Source organism: Perna viridis, chromosome 1, assembly GCF_037379345.1.
Source record: "Perna viridis isolate PV_CMFRI_1.1 ecotype Kerala chromosome 1, ASM3737934v1, whole genome shotgun sequence".
Taxonomy (NCBI): domain Eukaryota; kingdom Metazoa; phylum Mollusca; class Bivalvia; order Mytilida; family Mytilidae; genus Perna; species Perna viridis.
In genome coordinates, this window is record NC_142445.1 from 26,357,031 (window position 1) to 26,371,857 (window position 14,827).

The following is a 14,827-nucleotide window of genomic DNA, read 5'->3' on the forward strand; positions in this document are numbered from 1 at the left end:
TTTTCATGCTCATTTTCATTTCACTGTTTAATGTTTCTGTGTTGGTTTTCCTGGTCTCCTCTATACTTATTTCCCATTTGTCATTGTTTCTTGCCTGATTTTAGTTTTTATTACTTATACATAAAAACAGCGTTACATCTGCTAAATTAATTTCCTTCGAATATCTTAAGAGTATGTGCTTCAAAATCATTCAACTCATTAAATTTCTTTGTCAATTGTGAGTTAACAATTTAGTGTATTTTCCACACAAATAATGTAGACAATATAAAAAATACAACGAAAACAATAAAATACAGCAAAAAAAAAAAAAACTAAAGCACTTGCAATGTGAACTTTACAAAAACAAATATAAAAACAATAATGACATAAGGTGCACCGGAAAGGTAAGCGCGTGCTTCTCCTTCTGCCATACTTGTCACATTGCAAGGGAGTAAAATCTAGTTTTAAAGCGTAAGGTTCGGTAAGTTATCAATACGTTGAAACTTGAAAATAACAGAATAACATCTTTTTTTAACTTCATATCGGTCAAGCAAATTGCGATGTCGGCCATAAAATTTTCTGTAATTATGATAAATGTTTCAAAACCAGCTAAATATATCCCTCTTTAAGAAGTTTATTTAAGGAATGAGTTGTATTTCTTCGGTCTATACTAGTAAGGGGGTTTTAACGTCCTTGACTACTCTTACGAGTCGCGCAGGGACGTTTCGGTCTATGAAAAAATAACCTCAATCACGTGGTGCACATTAAATAACGTGCGTTGCAAGTTTATTTTTAGGTGTGCAACACGAGCATTCAGTTTATTTCAAATAGACCGTAAAAAATATAAAAGTCATTCCTTATAAATTAATTTTAGTATCAAAATTTAACGAGTAAATCATCCAAAAAGGCTGATGCGGTCACTGCCTTATAACAAAACTTGATCTATGAGACCAAGGATTTTTTTTATCCAATCAGAAAGCGTGTTACTTTTGAAATTATATTATTTGACAGTATATCTATTCACACAGATTAAAGGTGAAATTCATTTTTATACTCTTAAGGCTGGAGATGTGGGAAAACATTCTTAGGAAAAATCATTTTGGTCTACTGAACATAACGTTTAAATAGAAGTAGCTCGGAATAAAGTGAACAATATATATTAAACAAAAACTAACAAATAATTGATTGTACATTTTTAAAATACCTAAAACAAAACAAACGTGAACAATGCAACACCGCAATAAAATGATTCACATTAAATTGGTAGATTGGTATTACTTGAAGGCAATGGAAAAGTTCAGACACAGAACAATAGGATTATCCCATTGGAAAGGTATATGTAAAGAAAGAGAAAACAAAATACAGAAATTTCTTAACCAAAAACAAAACAAAACAAAACAATACTTACATCCTTAAAGGCATTCTCTAGCTCAGTTCTATCAATTTTGTCATCTTTGTCTAAATTGTGCTTCTTCAGTACCTAGTGATGTATAATAATGTTGCTTTAAATGATCTGTTCTATAAAGTGGACTTCAATAAACACAGGCTTAAAAAATAGGGGTTGTTATAAATCAAGCAAAAATATATTTCGATAAATTAGGACTCTTTTTGTAATACAGAAGTCTGATTAAAAATACTAATGTAATGCAATTATTATAACTGCAGTCATGTACAAAATTTAAGAAAATAGATCGACACCTTACAATTAAAAAATGAAGCATCTTTATCATAAAAGAAATTTCAGAAGATAAAGGAATACACAATAGTTTCAGTCACAATTGTGTAATGAACACACACCTTCAGAAAGGCATCAACTGCCATTGTTACTCGTCTATGCTCTTTAATTGCTTTTTCCTGAACACTTTTCTTCTCTAATCGCTTTCTGAAAAAAAGTACAAAATATGTCTATTGACTGATCAATCGATAATTGTAAAATGTTTTTGACTGATTAATCGACATTGTCTTTTGACGGATTAATCTATATTTGTAACATGTCTTTTGACTGATTGATCGATATTTTGTAACATGTATCTTGACTGCTTGATAGATATTTGTAACATGTCTCTTGACTGCTTGATCGATATTTGTAACATGTCTTTTGACTGATTGATCGATTTTTGTAAAATGTCTTGACTGACTAATCGATAATTGTCTTTTCAAAGATTAATCGATAATTGTAACATTGTCTTTTCACATATTTTTCGATAATTGTTACATGTCTTTTGATTGGTTAATCTATGTGTGTGACATATCTTTCGACTGATCAAACGATAATAGTAACATTTCAAGTTTCAAATTTATGTTTAAGTCAAAAGACTCGCACGCTCATGCAATACGATATCTTCCCGGGTCAAATTATATTCACCAATATGCATGCAAAAATCCTAAATTATTGGAGGTTTTCTGTGTTTTTGTGTATGACAAAATTAACTGCCAAGTGGTAATATTTCATACCTAGCTAACTTTGTATCAGGAAACTTTGCTAAATGTGCACCAATTCTTTTTTCCAGCATATATCGATAAACATCGGCATCCGAATCTGCAAACTAAAATTGTGAAGCGTGTATAACAGTTAAGTTCCTCGCAAGGTAACTTCAAGGGGTATTTTTTGGTTCGCCTCCTGTACTGTAGGTAGGATTCACAAAAAGTTGTATAAATGGTCAAAATCTAGGACATCATAATGAAAACAGCATTGTGCTGTTACATTACATTGTACAATTAATTTTAGAAACAGAGCACCGGTCAAAGCAAAAAATAAAATGAAAACTATTGTCACTGCTTTTTTTCCATCTACTAATACATTAAACAAACAATTGCTTATGTTGGATATATCATGTAGCAAGATTAATGACCTCCTTTGTCTCAACTTTTAGGTACTGGTTAGAAAAATTCTTTAATTGGCACGGGTTTTTTTGTCTGTTTTGTTTGTTTGTTTAATTTTTGCCTTCATTTTCTTCTGTTTTTAATTGTTCTGTTTTATGATTATTATCTGTTTATAGAGGTAGAAATTTAGGCTTGCCTTCTTTATTGAAAACCTCAGATCTCCATTTTATACAAATAAACGAAACAGATTACTCGGTCAGTGAAGAAAGACAACATCAAAATCTGATTAATTTTATTATATAAATACCGAGACTAATTTACACCATGAATAATTGAATAAATTTTTTATAATATGCCAACAAAGTAAATATTAGCTTAGGTTTGCTTCACTTGACATAACATTTAAAGAGATTTTGGATTTCAATCATACACCAGAGAAGACTGGCCTTCAAAAGGCGTTGATACTGAAATAACATTTTAAACTGGATTTAAAGAAACGGCAAAACGAACTATTGGCAAATGATGTTTTCTTTGTACTTGCCGACTTCGTTAAAACAGATTTTGGTTTGTTTCCAGGTAATACACGTACAACATGTGTTTTAAACTGCTTGAATAAATCTACATATTGGTTAACAATTTTTTTTATAGTTTTTGTTTGTTTTCCGAAGCGCACGAGATTTTGATAGGTGATCATACTTGATTCAAGTTGTTACTGTTGCAGTGCGTGCCTGCGAATGAATCATTTAACTTTACACGAAATTAGAACATGTCTAAGACAAGCTGATTGTATAATGTAAGCATTTGTAAGAATCAGGCTAAATGGGAAACATCAGAAACATCCCTGTCAAAAAAAAATTAAAAAAAAAAAAAAACACCTATCAGACAATATTTCACCAAAGGATAATTTATCTACATGAAGAGGCCATCATTTGGTGTCTGCATCACTACAATGTTACAAAAAATAAGAATCTTGGCAGTTATCTGCCCTTAAAATATTATTTTTCAGTGCATTTCGATGAAAGTATAACTCAATTTAGCCAGAAAATCTTTTTTTCTTAGATTTTGATGGTGCATATAGTCAAAATACACTTTAAAAAGTCACACAGTCAAAATAGTGAATTTTCACCCAATGCCTGATTCTTACAGAGACTGACACTTAAATGTCTTAATAGAAATAGTTTTGAAGAAAAGAGAAGGCATATCGGTTCGTGTAAATATTTGTCTCACGAAATACCAAACGTCCAGATATATGTATCTTCAGTGTCAAATCAAACTCTCTATTTATAATTCCGTCTAGTGTCTATATTAGTTCCGTTTTGTATTCAAATCTTATTTTCTACTTACCAAAAGCAGACCGAGCGTCTTGTTTTGATCTGGGTCGTATCTAAATCTATATTTTCTATCTAGAAGTTGGGGTATTTGGTCTAACGGTTGTAATCGTTCTATAAAGCTGTCACCAGGCCTCATAGATAACCACCAACCTACATAGAAAAGGAAATGGAAAACAAGGTTTAGAAAATGCTATATATACCCTGCATTGTATGTTTCTATTCCATGGTTACAAATTCAAGCAGATGGGCGTGGAAAGGGAAGCGTAGCAATCTGAATAAAACAGTATAAATTAATGGCGGATGCAGGTGGGCTATGTGGATTGGAAATCCCCCCTTTTTTATTCTGCGCAAAATTGGGCAGAAAAGAACGAATAATACCCTCAAATCAGCCTTGGTTTGGACCCCCATCTTAAAATATCTTATTCTGTGCCTGATAGTACACACAATAATGCGGGGCTGACAGGGGGTACTTTTCTACTTTCTCCCACCACTTCTCGTCCTGTCTCCATTTACCCTGTCCGCCGTCCTAATAATGTCTCCGCTCCGTGAGAGAGATTCAAAATACAACTGTAGTATAGTCGAGTTAGTCAAATCAATAAAATTCAAAGATTTGACCTAGCCTCAAAACATTAGATAAAATAAAAGTACATGAACTTGTAACTAGAATAAATGGATACATTATATTTAAAAATCGGTGATATTGTCGTATGACATATCAAAGCATAGTACATTAGTTTTAGTTAGTAATTTCAAGGGCTAAGTACCTTCAAATATTCAGTGTCAAGTATAAATTTACAAGTTAAGCAAAAACGAAAAACTGTAACAGATTTTAAATATAAAATGTCACTTGACTTATACATAAATATTTTATCAAGAAAACCCCTAAGTAAACATATAAAACGCGTAATATGTAGATTTGTAATAGATATATAAATAACACACTTGAAATTATACGGTTGGGTGCTTTTACTCGGTGTATTAGCAATATGATCTCTTAGGTCATTCTAATGCATATTACAGTTGGATATATCAAATTGACTCGTTGTAGCTGTGGGAACAGTATTCTGCCACATTTTATTAGGTTTGCACCGAACACATGTAAATTAATTGATATTTAAGGCATATAATGAAATTTGAACTCACTATTAATATACGTTCTAAAATAATGGCATTTGAAATTCAAAGGAAGTGCTGAAAACGAGCTATTTACGCGTGAATGAGACAATTTACGAGAAGCAACTGACATGATAATGAGGTTCAGCAACTGTAAAATTAACTGTTTATAAACATATCACTGAAAGTTTACAGAAAAGTATATGAAACCACGTTTGTAAGTTTTCTGGCATCACCACAAACTGCAAAGTGATAGAGGAAACGATTGTCAGATGATTCAGCTCAACACGGAGATAATTAAATGTATCCTAAGTACAGGTAACCAAAGCTATGAACTCGAATTTACCAGTGTAAGTTTAAGATTTAGCATAATTTACCATTCTGAATCATATTCGATATGGATATCTGTACACATTTCATTTCTAATTTTACAATTATCCATTTGATACAGTTAATTTTGTACTCTTCTTGCTTTTACTACAGCACATATGTTGCTCATTTGAAGACACCCCAGTAGAATATAATTGTTTTTTTTTCATGATCTTCACTAGGAATATGGGCTCATATTCCCTTGGAAGGATTCGCAAATTCACCATTATTATTGGGACGCAGTGAGCAGAGCAAGTTATTTAAGCACAGGCGTCTGGTCCCCCTGTGGGTACAAGACCATCAGGTGTCAAGGTTCGTAATGACACCTGTCGTACCTTGTGCATTTCACCGATGTGTCAACTTTTTTATGTACATTCGGCTTCCTCTGGGGTCGTTTCAAAGATGATTTTGATAAAATTTGCTACTTGTACGACACAAAATGACTCTTATAGGTACTTACCATCATAACAGTGAATAGGGTAATTGCACAGTACTCCTCCATCTACGTAAGTATTTGTTTCACCATTTTCGGTGTAATTCGTGGCCTGGAACATACCTTCAAGTAATATAAGGTGATACCTTATATTTATACGTATACAAACTTATTTGAAAAAAATGGGGTTACACATACATAAATATTAAAAATATATTACCAAATGATATAAGCCCTGATCATAATTCTCTGGTTTTCAAATATTATAATCAAAAACATAAATTATCAAGACAGAAAGATAACAATCAACAATCAGTTTGGCAGATGACTCAGAAATTGGAAAGGAAAAAAAATGCAATTTAAATCAGAAAAGTAAGATATTATGATAAGACAGTTATCAAATACGTTAAGAAAAGTCTGGACTAAGTCAAAGTAAAAACGCATACTAATGAAATTAAAAATCAATTTAGGTGCAGAGCTAGGCTAGCAACAGTTTCCGTTAAAATAAATCTGATCTTGAAAAAAATAGTAAAAAGCACTAATTCGATACCAGCAGTCGGTACTTTTGTAATCAAGACAGTTCTTCTGTATGTTTTCACATCAAGCAGCGAAAAAATGCTGTAAGTCTTGAACTGGACATTGCAGATTATTGAAAGTTACATGTCATACTGATTGATTAACTGAAGCTTTTAGTCCTATACTTTACATTACAAGCATTTTAGAACTAGAACGATTGATCAATCGAACATACACTCTTACATGTACAACATGTATGTACCAGTCCGATACATTGAGCCAACTTTTTTAATGCGCTAGCTCACAGAAGAAACAGCCCACAGGTTTGTATGTCAATTACTTGGATATATTGTTCTTACTCCGTGCCAAACCAACTGTCACCTCATGTCCCATATGACATGAAATTAAAAGATAAACAGTGACTACCGTAGGTGAAACCACTGCCTCCCGCAATTGAGGCTGGTACGCTATCACAAGACCACCGAAACGGTTTACATGCGTATAAGTTACATACATAGAGACATTACCTCTATAAAACATTACCTGGTATTGACATAGACATTCTAACGGCAAGTCTAATTGGCATATTGGGTGTTGTTTTCACGTGACAGTATTCCTCTATCATATGGTTAAGATTTGTTACTACAATACACAACTCTTTTCCCGTACATTCGTATAACTGAAAGGAAAGAAAAAAATGTGAGAGAAATGTAGATCAAATAATCGCACTAAAAGTAAAGAAATTTTAGGAGACAAGAGTAATTTTATCACACCCCTTTTCCCACAAACACAAAAAAAATCTCTACCATTCAATAAAGTGAAAATGGCAAAAGTCCCAAGAAACAGGAAGTTGATGTCGGACACAAAATTCGCTTACAACATATGCCCCTTCTATATAAAGCAACACATCAACTCTGAAATCAATCCATCTATTGGGAGCCGCGAAATAATTGCGACAAAATTTGGAAGGACAGATTCTAATACACCAATCACTCTCTGAATGGGTGAAGCAAATCGGGTGAAGAAATAATTATGTTAATTCGTACATGTGAGTCAAATTCGAAATGATAACCTACCAGAGGTAAACTTTCCGCATTGTATTATAATAAAGCTTATGAATGGTTCGCCTGCTGCCTTTCCTATAAACCGTTATAAATATTAACCATTAATTACAAATTTAATTGCACGTAATTAAATGGATGAATAGTGACCCAGTTAGTTCAACTCCGATGGTATTAAATAAATTTTCAATGACTGTATGCATTTACATAATTATCTTAAAATACGATCAGTTGTCAATAAAGTATCTTTTGACATGTAAGTAAAATATAGCTTCCTGTCGGGCTTCCTAAGTTGTAACAATTCTCACTACAATTCAACGTGTGTGTGCCAAGTACGTAAAACGTTCAAAGAAATACATGCAACCTTTTTCACATGAAATGATAAATAGGAGCTATCATATCATAACACTTTTACTATAGACACTAAAGAAAGTACGGCAGATCTTCAACTAACGATGTAATAATTGTGAATAATTATCTGAGAAATCAGAAGGCAAGCATTAATCATTTATAAAGATAAGTGCATGCAGCAATTATTTATTACATCATTCAATTACTATTCAATGTTTCTTTTTTTTTTTGTTCAACAGCCTTGAAGATAAAAACTTGGCATGTTATTGACCGACACAGTGCGGACAAAGACAAGTATAAGGGGAAGTTCCCGGTCCACATTTTTCAAGGGGGAGGGGGGGCTTTCATCATTTGCTTATTTTTGTCCAAGTTTTTCACACAAAAAATCCAACAAATAGGATATCCCCCTCCCCAAAAAAAAAAATCGATCCGCCACAGAGGCGAACCATGCTACATAGATAGCATAGCCCATACAACGGCATGTCAACTAATATCAGGACCCATACCAACCATGTTTGTCCTAATCATATACGTATTGTTTCATGAACATTTAAAACTTACAACGTTGGGAAAGCCGACATAATATTTGACTTGTATGTACATGTAGTTATCTGTTACAACATCTACATCATTATGTTGTAGATGTTGTAACAGATTTTACCATTTATCTAACATTGACGAAAGATTTAGACCTTGCACCTTTGATTCATTTGCACAATTTTATAAGGATCTGTACTTTTAAAATTTATTATTATGTCTGGATCGCAGGTCGATATTAACCTTCAGAATGCGGCAAACTTTGACCAATAGAAATTAATTTGTATATCATTGTACCTCTAAAAATGTTATGTCTGGGCTTCCGTTTAACTTTTTGGCAAGAGCATCACCGAACCATTGATAAATTTTGTTTCCGGGATTCCAACCGTAACCGCTCAGTAAGTTAGGTAAAAGACTAAGAATTCCGAATGATGCATCTGAAAGAAAAAATGCCCACTATTACGTGCTTGTAATTTACATGCATTATATAATATAGTACAGATATTTATTTTGTAAACCGTACAAAACTTTATTCTTATCAATGTAGATGAAAAATATCGATACTGATGTTGCACAAACATCTGTTTTAAAGGTTTTTCGTAGCAAAACAAAGTCAGGAATGATCAACTAAATGTAAGACGCAGTTTGAATGATGGCTTATGGGATTGTTAATCAAGTTTATTTCCACTGAATTTATTACAATCCTATATAGAAATATCATATGATGGCTTTTCCAGAATTTTTTTTTCAAATATAATGTTTGGCCTACGAGATTTAATGGAGTGCAGATATAGTCTATAAGACAGTCAAATCAAAATTGCTTCAGAAAAAAAAGCATTTTTCAAAAACTTTTTATAAGGAAGTAGTATTCGACTATCCAATGTTGCTATTGCAAGTATTTTTGTAACAGTGCTTGAAAAAAGTCCCGTTCTGTGGAGTGGATGTGGGGAAATGCCTAACTTTGTTTTTAACAATATTATGCATTAAATAAAAGTGTCTGTCTGTTCCTACATAAATAATATGAGGTAGGTGTAACCTGTAAGAGAACGGAGTTGAATATATAGATACGTTTAAAAATCTTCTTGTCGCTATTTTCCCCTCTTGTCGTTTTTTCTAGACATCTTGATGGTTCTTGTCACTTCTTGATACTTCTGGTCGTTAATTAGTGAGACCGGTATAATTACTTAGTGTCCGTTTACTTCGGACTTTCTGTCCAATTCCAGAAATACCTACTCTTATGGCATGTCGGAAACGAACAAAAAGAATCTGCTTTAAATTATTATTGAAGGTTATATAATAAACGCTTTTTAGTAAAGACGATACAAAGATATTGAACTTTTTATGGGAAGTTCCGAAATACCCGAGTTCCTCTCAAACTGAAATCAGGCTGTCAGTGCTTCCATGTCATGACTTTATTTAGCATCTAATACCGTTATGTGGACTTCGTCCTCTATAATATGCATATGACAGTATATTCTGCCGAGTAAAGTTTTGATTTGTAATTTTAATGTGGAGCGATATATCGACTAAAACCTGGAAAATTATTAGTAAATCACCAAAAGAATAATCTACTTTTTCCTTACTTGAAAGATAGTGAAATACTTCAGAGTGAAATACAATTTGAAACCATGTCTGCAAATACTATAGTATCAATTGGGACTACTATCGCTTCCCCCTTCATCTGACAAGCCTTACCCGCTTAATGATGTTTTCGAAATAACCGCTAATTCGTCTTAGCTTGGGCGCTATATTTGAAAACTGCCAAAATAAAAAGATGTAATATTTACCCAGAAATACTGTTGACAAGTCTTGACTAAGCGCCTTTTCTATTTCTTCAGAATTGTATCCAACAGCTAAAAGAGCTGCCGTCATGGCGCCGGCGCTTGCGCCACTGAATCTTTTGATTTGAGGGAAAATATCAAAGTCTTCTAACAACTGAAGAATAAGAAAAAAAGTCTTATAAAATAATTATAATTATATTAATGATAAATGCATGTTAGTAAATATTGATAAGATATATACTAACGCAAAATAATCATTGAGAACTAATATTTCGTGCTGTCTTGAAGGTAAAAATGAAATATATTTATCCAATATTTCAACCTTGAAGGGTACGAATCTCGCTCGCATTTAATAATATTCCTTAGGTCCATATATGTAACTCTACGGCCTTGCTAAAAGGCCATTTTTATTGGTAAAAAGCAAAATATGGACAAGATTGTTCATTTTGTCGTCATTTCATCATTTTATGCAGATGAACGATTATTAAATATATTAAGCTAATATTCTTTGCAATAATAATTTTTTTGGTAATTTACGGTTAATAATCTTTACATTATATTATTGAGGTCATTGTAACATACTGTTTTTATACATGGGTAGAAATAACTCATCAGTATTTTCAATCCATTGTTGTGTATTAGATATATTGTGGCCAGATATCTTTGGAAGCCCTTTAATACCATTCATGTAGATATTTTTTAACTTGCTATAAAACTTAAGCTTTATTTGGTCTGCTGTGGTAATACGTTCCAAATGAAATTACCAAGTAACCATTTGTTTAGCTGAGCTGAATTTGGTATATATTGCTGAAATCTGTAATAATCAGGCAAAATTGAAAAAAAAAAAGAATCATGCTCAGAAAATACACACGTTGACAGTGTGGACACAGTTTATGGTCTACAACAGACGAATTTACAGTTCGTTTGTCTTAGAAGTGTCAGCAGATACAGAAAATCGAGTTTCTAAGTTACAATAGAATGATAGTGGAAAGTGAGTTATCTCCCTTTGTTGGTGTGAAATTGCAATGCATTTCATGGAATTACAGGTACCTAAAAATAAATTGAAAATGTCATTTCTACATTTCAGATAACATTTTCAATATTTCATCGCAAAAAACTTGTCTTTTTTTTCAGCACAATTCACCCACTGCCTGATTCTTACAGAGAGGTAACAAGCAACGAATGACGTGGCAAATAGTGAATAATAAGATTACCTTGACAGCACCACAATAGGCCAACCCTTTATTCCCACCGCCTTCAAAGACTAGATTTTCGAATGGATAGTCATAATTCTTTGGATTTATTTTCATAGCTAATACTTCTGTGTCACTTAGAATAGATGGGAGATTCTTCAAAACTTTTTTTGGGTGCTTTCCTGAAAATAGCACAGAACAATCATCACACTAATTAATAATCTTGAAAATTGAAGTAGACATTTTAAGTAAGCATTATTACAAATGTAAGTCATTGGCCATTAATCTTTTTCATATACCTGACAGAATGCCAAAGAAATGAATAAAACATGTAAAATGAGTTTATATTCTTTATTATTTATGCCAGTTCTTGTTTAAATCGACGAAACAACCAATCAAATGATGTATCTTTCTCTGCCATTTACACCAGCAGCTATCATGACTCCCAGCTGTAAATGGAAATGGACTCCTAATACATGAAAAGGGTTTGTAAGTCTTGCCAGGTGACCCAGTGATATTCACGAGAATTGGTCTCCAACTCCCATTTCATAGGAAGTGCTTGTTATATGGTGAAGACTATCTTGCGGGTGCACGGTCGGAGTCAACTGCGCAACTAAACTTCAACTTACATTGGTTTATATCATACTTTTAAGATTTTATTTGTTTACTTTAATATATATCTGCCGGTCCATATACGTCAAATGGACTAGTACGAGATTTTATGGACCGCACCGCTTTCAAATTTAGAACGTTGCGTCATAATTTTTTTTTCATAAGTCGTGTAAGTCGTTTTTGTTTTCTGTTTTTATACACCCCAAGCCGTATATAATATAGCAGATAATCCAAAAGTAGTCAATAAATATCAAAATATCTACGTCACAGATGCTCCAGGATAAATTTAAATAACTTTCAGTAGTTTACTAGATGTATTGAATATATTTGAGGGAAAAAAAAACACCAAATTGAGAAATATGATGTGTCACCCATTGCCTGATTCTTACAAAGAATGTTACTTAAAATTTAGTTCATCTTCTTTAATGACAAAAAATACGACAGTGTTAAATTGGTGTCGTTCAATTTTCGTGGTTTGAGGAAAAAAAAATTTCGAAAGATATTTGAGTTGAATTCGTGGTTCGTCGGTGTATAAAATTTCAAAATTATGACAATATGCATCATATTGATGTACCCAGTACTAGTAAACTAAATACAAATCAATCTTCAAAAATAAAACGAGAGCGAGACTTACAAGCCGTATTTTTTATCTTAAAGTTGTTACATTTATTATAACAAGTCTATCCTTCCTTCGTCATTTCTATTTAAGTTTTTTTACCTTTAACTGGGCCATCTAATTCATCATGGTTTTCTGTTTTGGCTTTTGCTTCATCCTCTAACAGTTTCTTAAGGTATTTTTCTCTTGCGTGTTGTATCTTGGTTCTGGCATCGTTACATTTGACTTTAGGGTCTTTTGGACTGTTACTGCTGCTGAAGTAATTTCCCATGATTCCTCTCCAAAGTTTATACAGATAGCTTGTTAATGAACCCTGTTCAGACACCTAAAACAAAAAACAAACCGACTCATTTCACTTTATATGTATATACGGTAAATCATCGAGGATTTCCAAACTTAAAAAATAATTGTTTTGCATACAAATATTTGAAACAAATACACATTGCATGGTTTCTGAAGCAAAATTAGCGATTTTGTTCAGTATCAATCTAACACTTCTGTAAAGTTTCCATTTACATTTTATGTCGGCGAAGTCAGAAAGTGACGGATTCAGAAGGGGTGCAGGGGGTTCGCACCCCCTTTTTTATTGGAAAGTTTGTCATTTACAGGTGTAAAATTGAAAAAAAAAATGACAAATAATGTCCTAGCACCCCCTTTTTCCGAGGAACCTTGCAGGAACCCCTCCTTTTCAAAGTGTCTGGATCTGCCCCTGGCCAAAGATGTTACAATTACTTATAATGCGCCTTTGGAGAGTGTTAAGTTTTTTTCCAAGTTAGTACCTTGAAGATGTTGCCAAATTTAATGCTCGTTTAAACGTAAAAAAATTGGAACAATTATATTCCTTCGTTATGTATTAATGAGATAAGCGGTAAGAATCATCGATCTGGTTGAAGGCGCTGCTTCTACATCATGAAAAGTGTTGATTTTGAAAAGAAAAGGAATTTCGGGTGTAGCAATTTCGTCTAGTTTATTCAAGTAGATAAGTCATTGCCAAGTTCAAGATCGGTAAATATCAATGGAATAGCGCTGGTTTAACCCATTCAAGTAGGAATTCTTGTATCAAGGATAAACAATTACGCGTATTTTCACATTTTCTGACGTTTGAAAATTATTTGCCCGTTATTAAATTTGCTAAAGACATAGATGTTCAATTTTTGATTAATCCATTAGGCTTGATTAGTTCAGACATTCGGTACTTCGTTATGTTGTTTTACTTATATGCAAACGTGATCGAAAACCTTTCATAAACATGATTTACTTATCACCTGTTAATTAATTTAAAAGCGCTTCGTGTAAAATTGAACTCAAAATTACGTGGAATTTTAATCATATGAAACTTGTATCAGTATGTTGTAAAAGAAAAATAACATAAAAATCAATTTCTGTCTTCATTCAACAACTCCACGACTTATTGATTTAAGTGGATATAGGATCCACACAATTATACTTAATGCTCTTCAAAATTAATTAAAAATCATCTGATTTACTTGGAGAGACGAAATCGTTTCCGTCGTTTGTTCGCACTTAATTTTTTTTTCATGTTTTGAAGCAGGAACGTTGATTGATAGACTACAATGCGAAAAATTAATCAATCAAAGGGACCTTGCTTAGTACTAGTCCGGCACTCTGAACTGGGTGTTTAATGTGCTACCTCTAAGAAGCAAAAGCCAGTAGGTAGGCATATAGTCCATGGGCTGGGGGTCCACCGTGCACCCCACCTACTCATCAACTTCATGGTGATTTCGAGGTATCTTTTACCTCCATTTACCGAATCAATTTGTCGCCAAAGAATATTCTCGGATTATTTTTCAGTATAAGCCTATATTTGTATCCTACTGGGTCAAAAAGCTAAGATTTTTGTGACCCCAAAAAAGTTGCACATTACAGGTGAAATAGGTGTGAATTATGAAATTCCGAAAATTTCCCTTTTCATGAAAAACTCATTATTGTCACCTTGAACTGAGAAACACTCACCAGAAATGAGCAGATATGTTAACTACATCAATAATTAAAACACTAGTACCGCATATGTTTTTTTACATCGATTATATGCTTTAAAATTAACATTTGGGTTCATGTTTAGGTATTTTTTCTGGGTAGGGTGGCAATTTT

At 32.9% G+C, this 14,827-nt stretch overlaps 1 protein-coding gene and 1 long non-coding RNA gene across 6 annotated transcripts in view; one reads left to right on the plus strand and one right to left on the minus strand.

Moving 5' to 3' along the window:
- Positions 1-599: 599 nt before the first annotated feature.
- LOC148627987 (uncharacterized) overlaps positions 600-14,827 on the minus strand; it is a 29,229-nt gene continuing 15,001 nt past the window's right edge. For all 5 annotated transcript variants that reach the window (XM_088582776.1, XM_088582750.1, XM_088582767.1 and 2 more), the window contains exons 2-11: positions 12,818-13,040; positions 11,509-11,669; positions 10,301-10,448; positions 8,811-8,950; positions 7,108-7,243; positions 6,076-6,171; positions 4,147-4,283; positions 2,434-2,525; positions 1,777-1,861; positions 600-1,459 (exon numbers count right to left, since the gene is read on the minus strand). In XM_088582776.1, the coding sequence (XP_088438902.1) occupies positions 1,352-1,459; positions 1,777-1,861; positions 2,434-2,525; positions 4,147-4,283; positions 6,076-6,171; positions 7,108-7,243; positions 8,811-8,950; positions 10,301-10,448; positions 11,509-11,669; positions 12,818-12,986 (1,272 nt within the window). In that variant the 5' untranslated portion in view covers positions 12,987-13,040 and the 3' untranslated portion in view covers positions 600-1,351. The remainder of the gene's footprint in view (positions 1,460-1,776; positions 1,862-2,433; positions 2,526-4,146; positions 4,284-6,075; positions 6,172-7,107; positions 7,244-8,810; positions 8,951-10,300; positions 10,449-11,508; positions 11,670-12,817; positions 13,041-14,827) is intronic.
- Positions 7,239-11,827, plus strand: LOC148627988 (uncharacterized). Its single transcript, XR_015922109.1, has 2 exons — positions 7,239-8,118; positions 11,429-11,827. It is a non-coding gene; the product is annotated as an uncharacterized LOC148627988 (long non-coding RNA).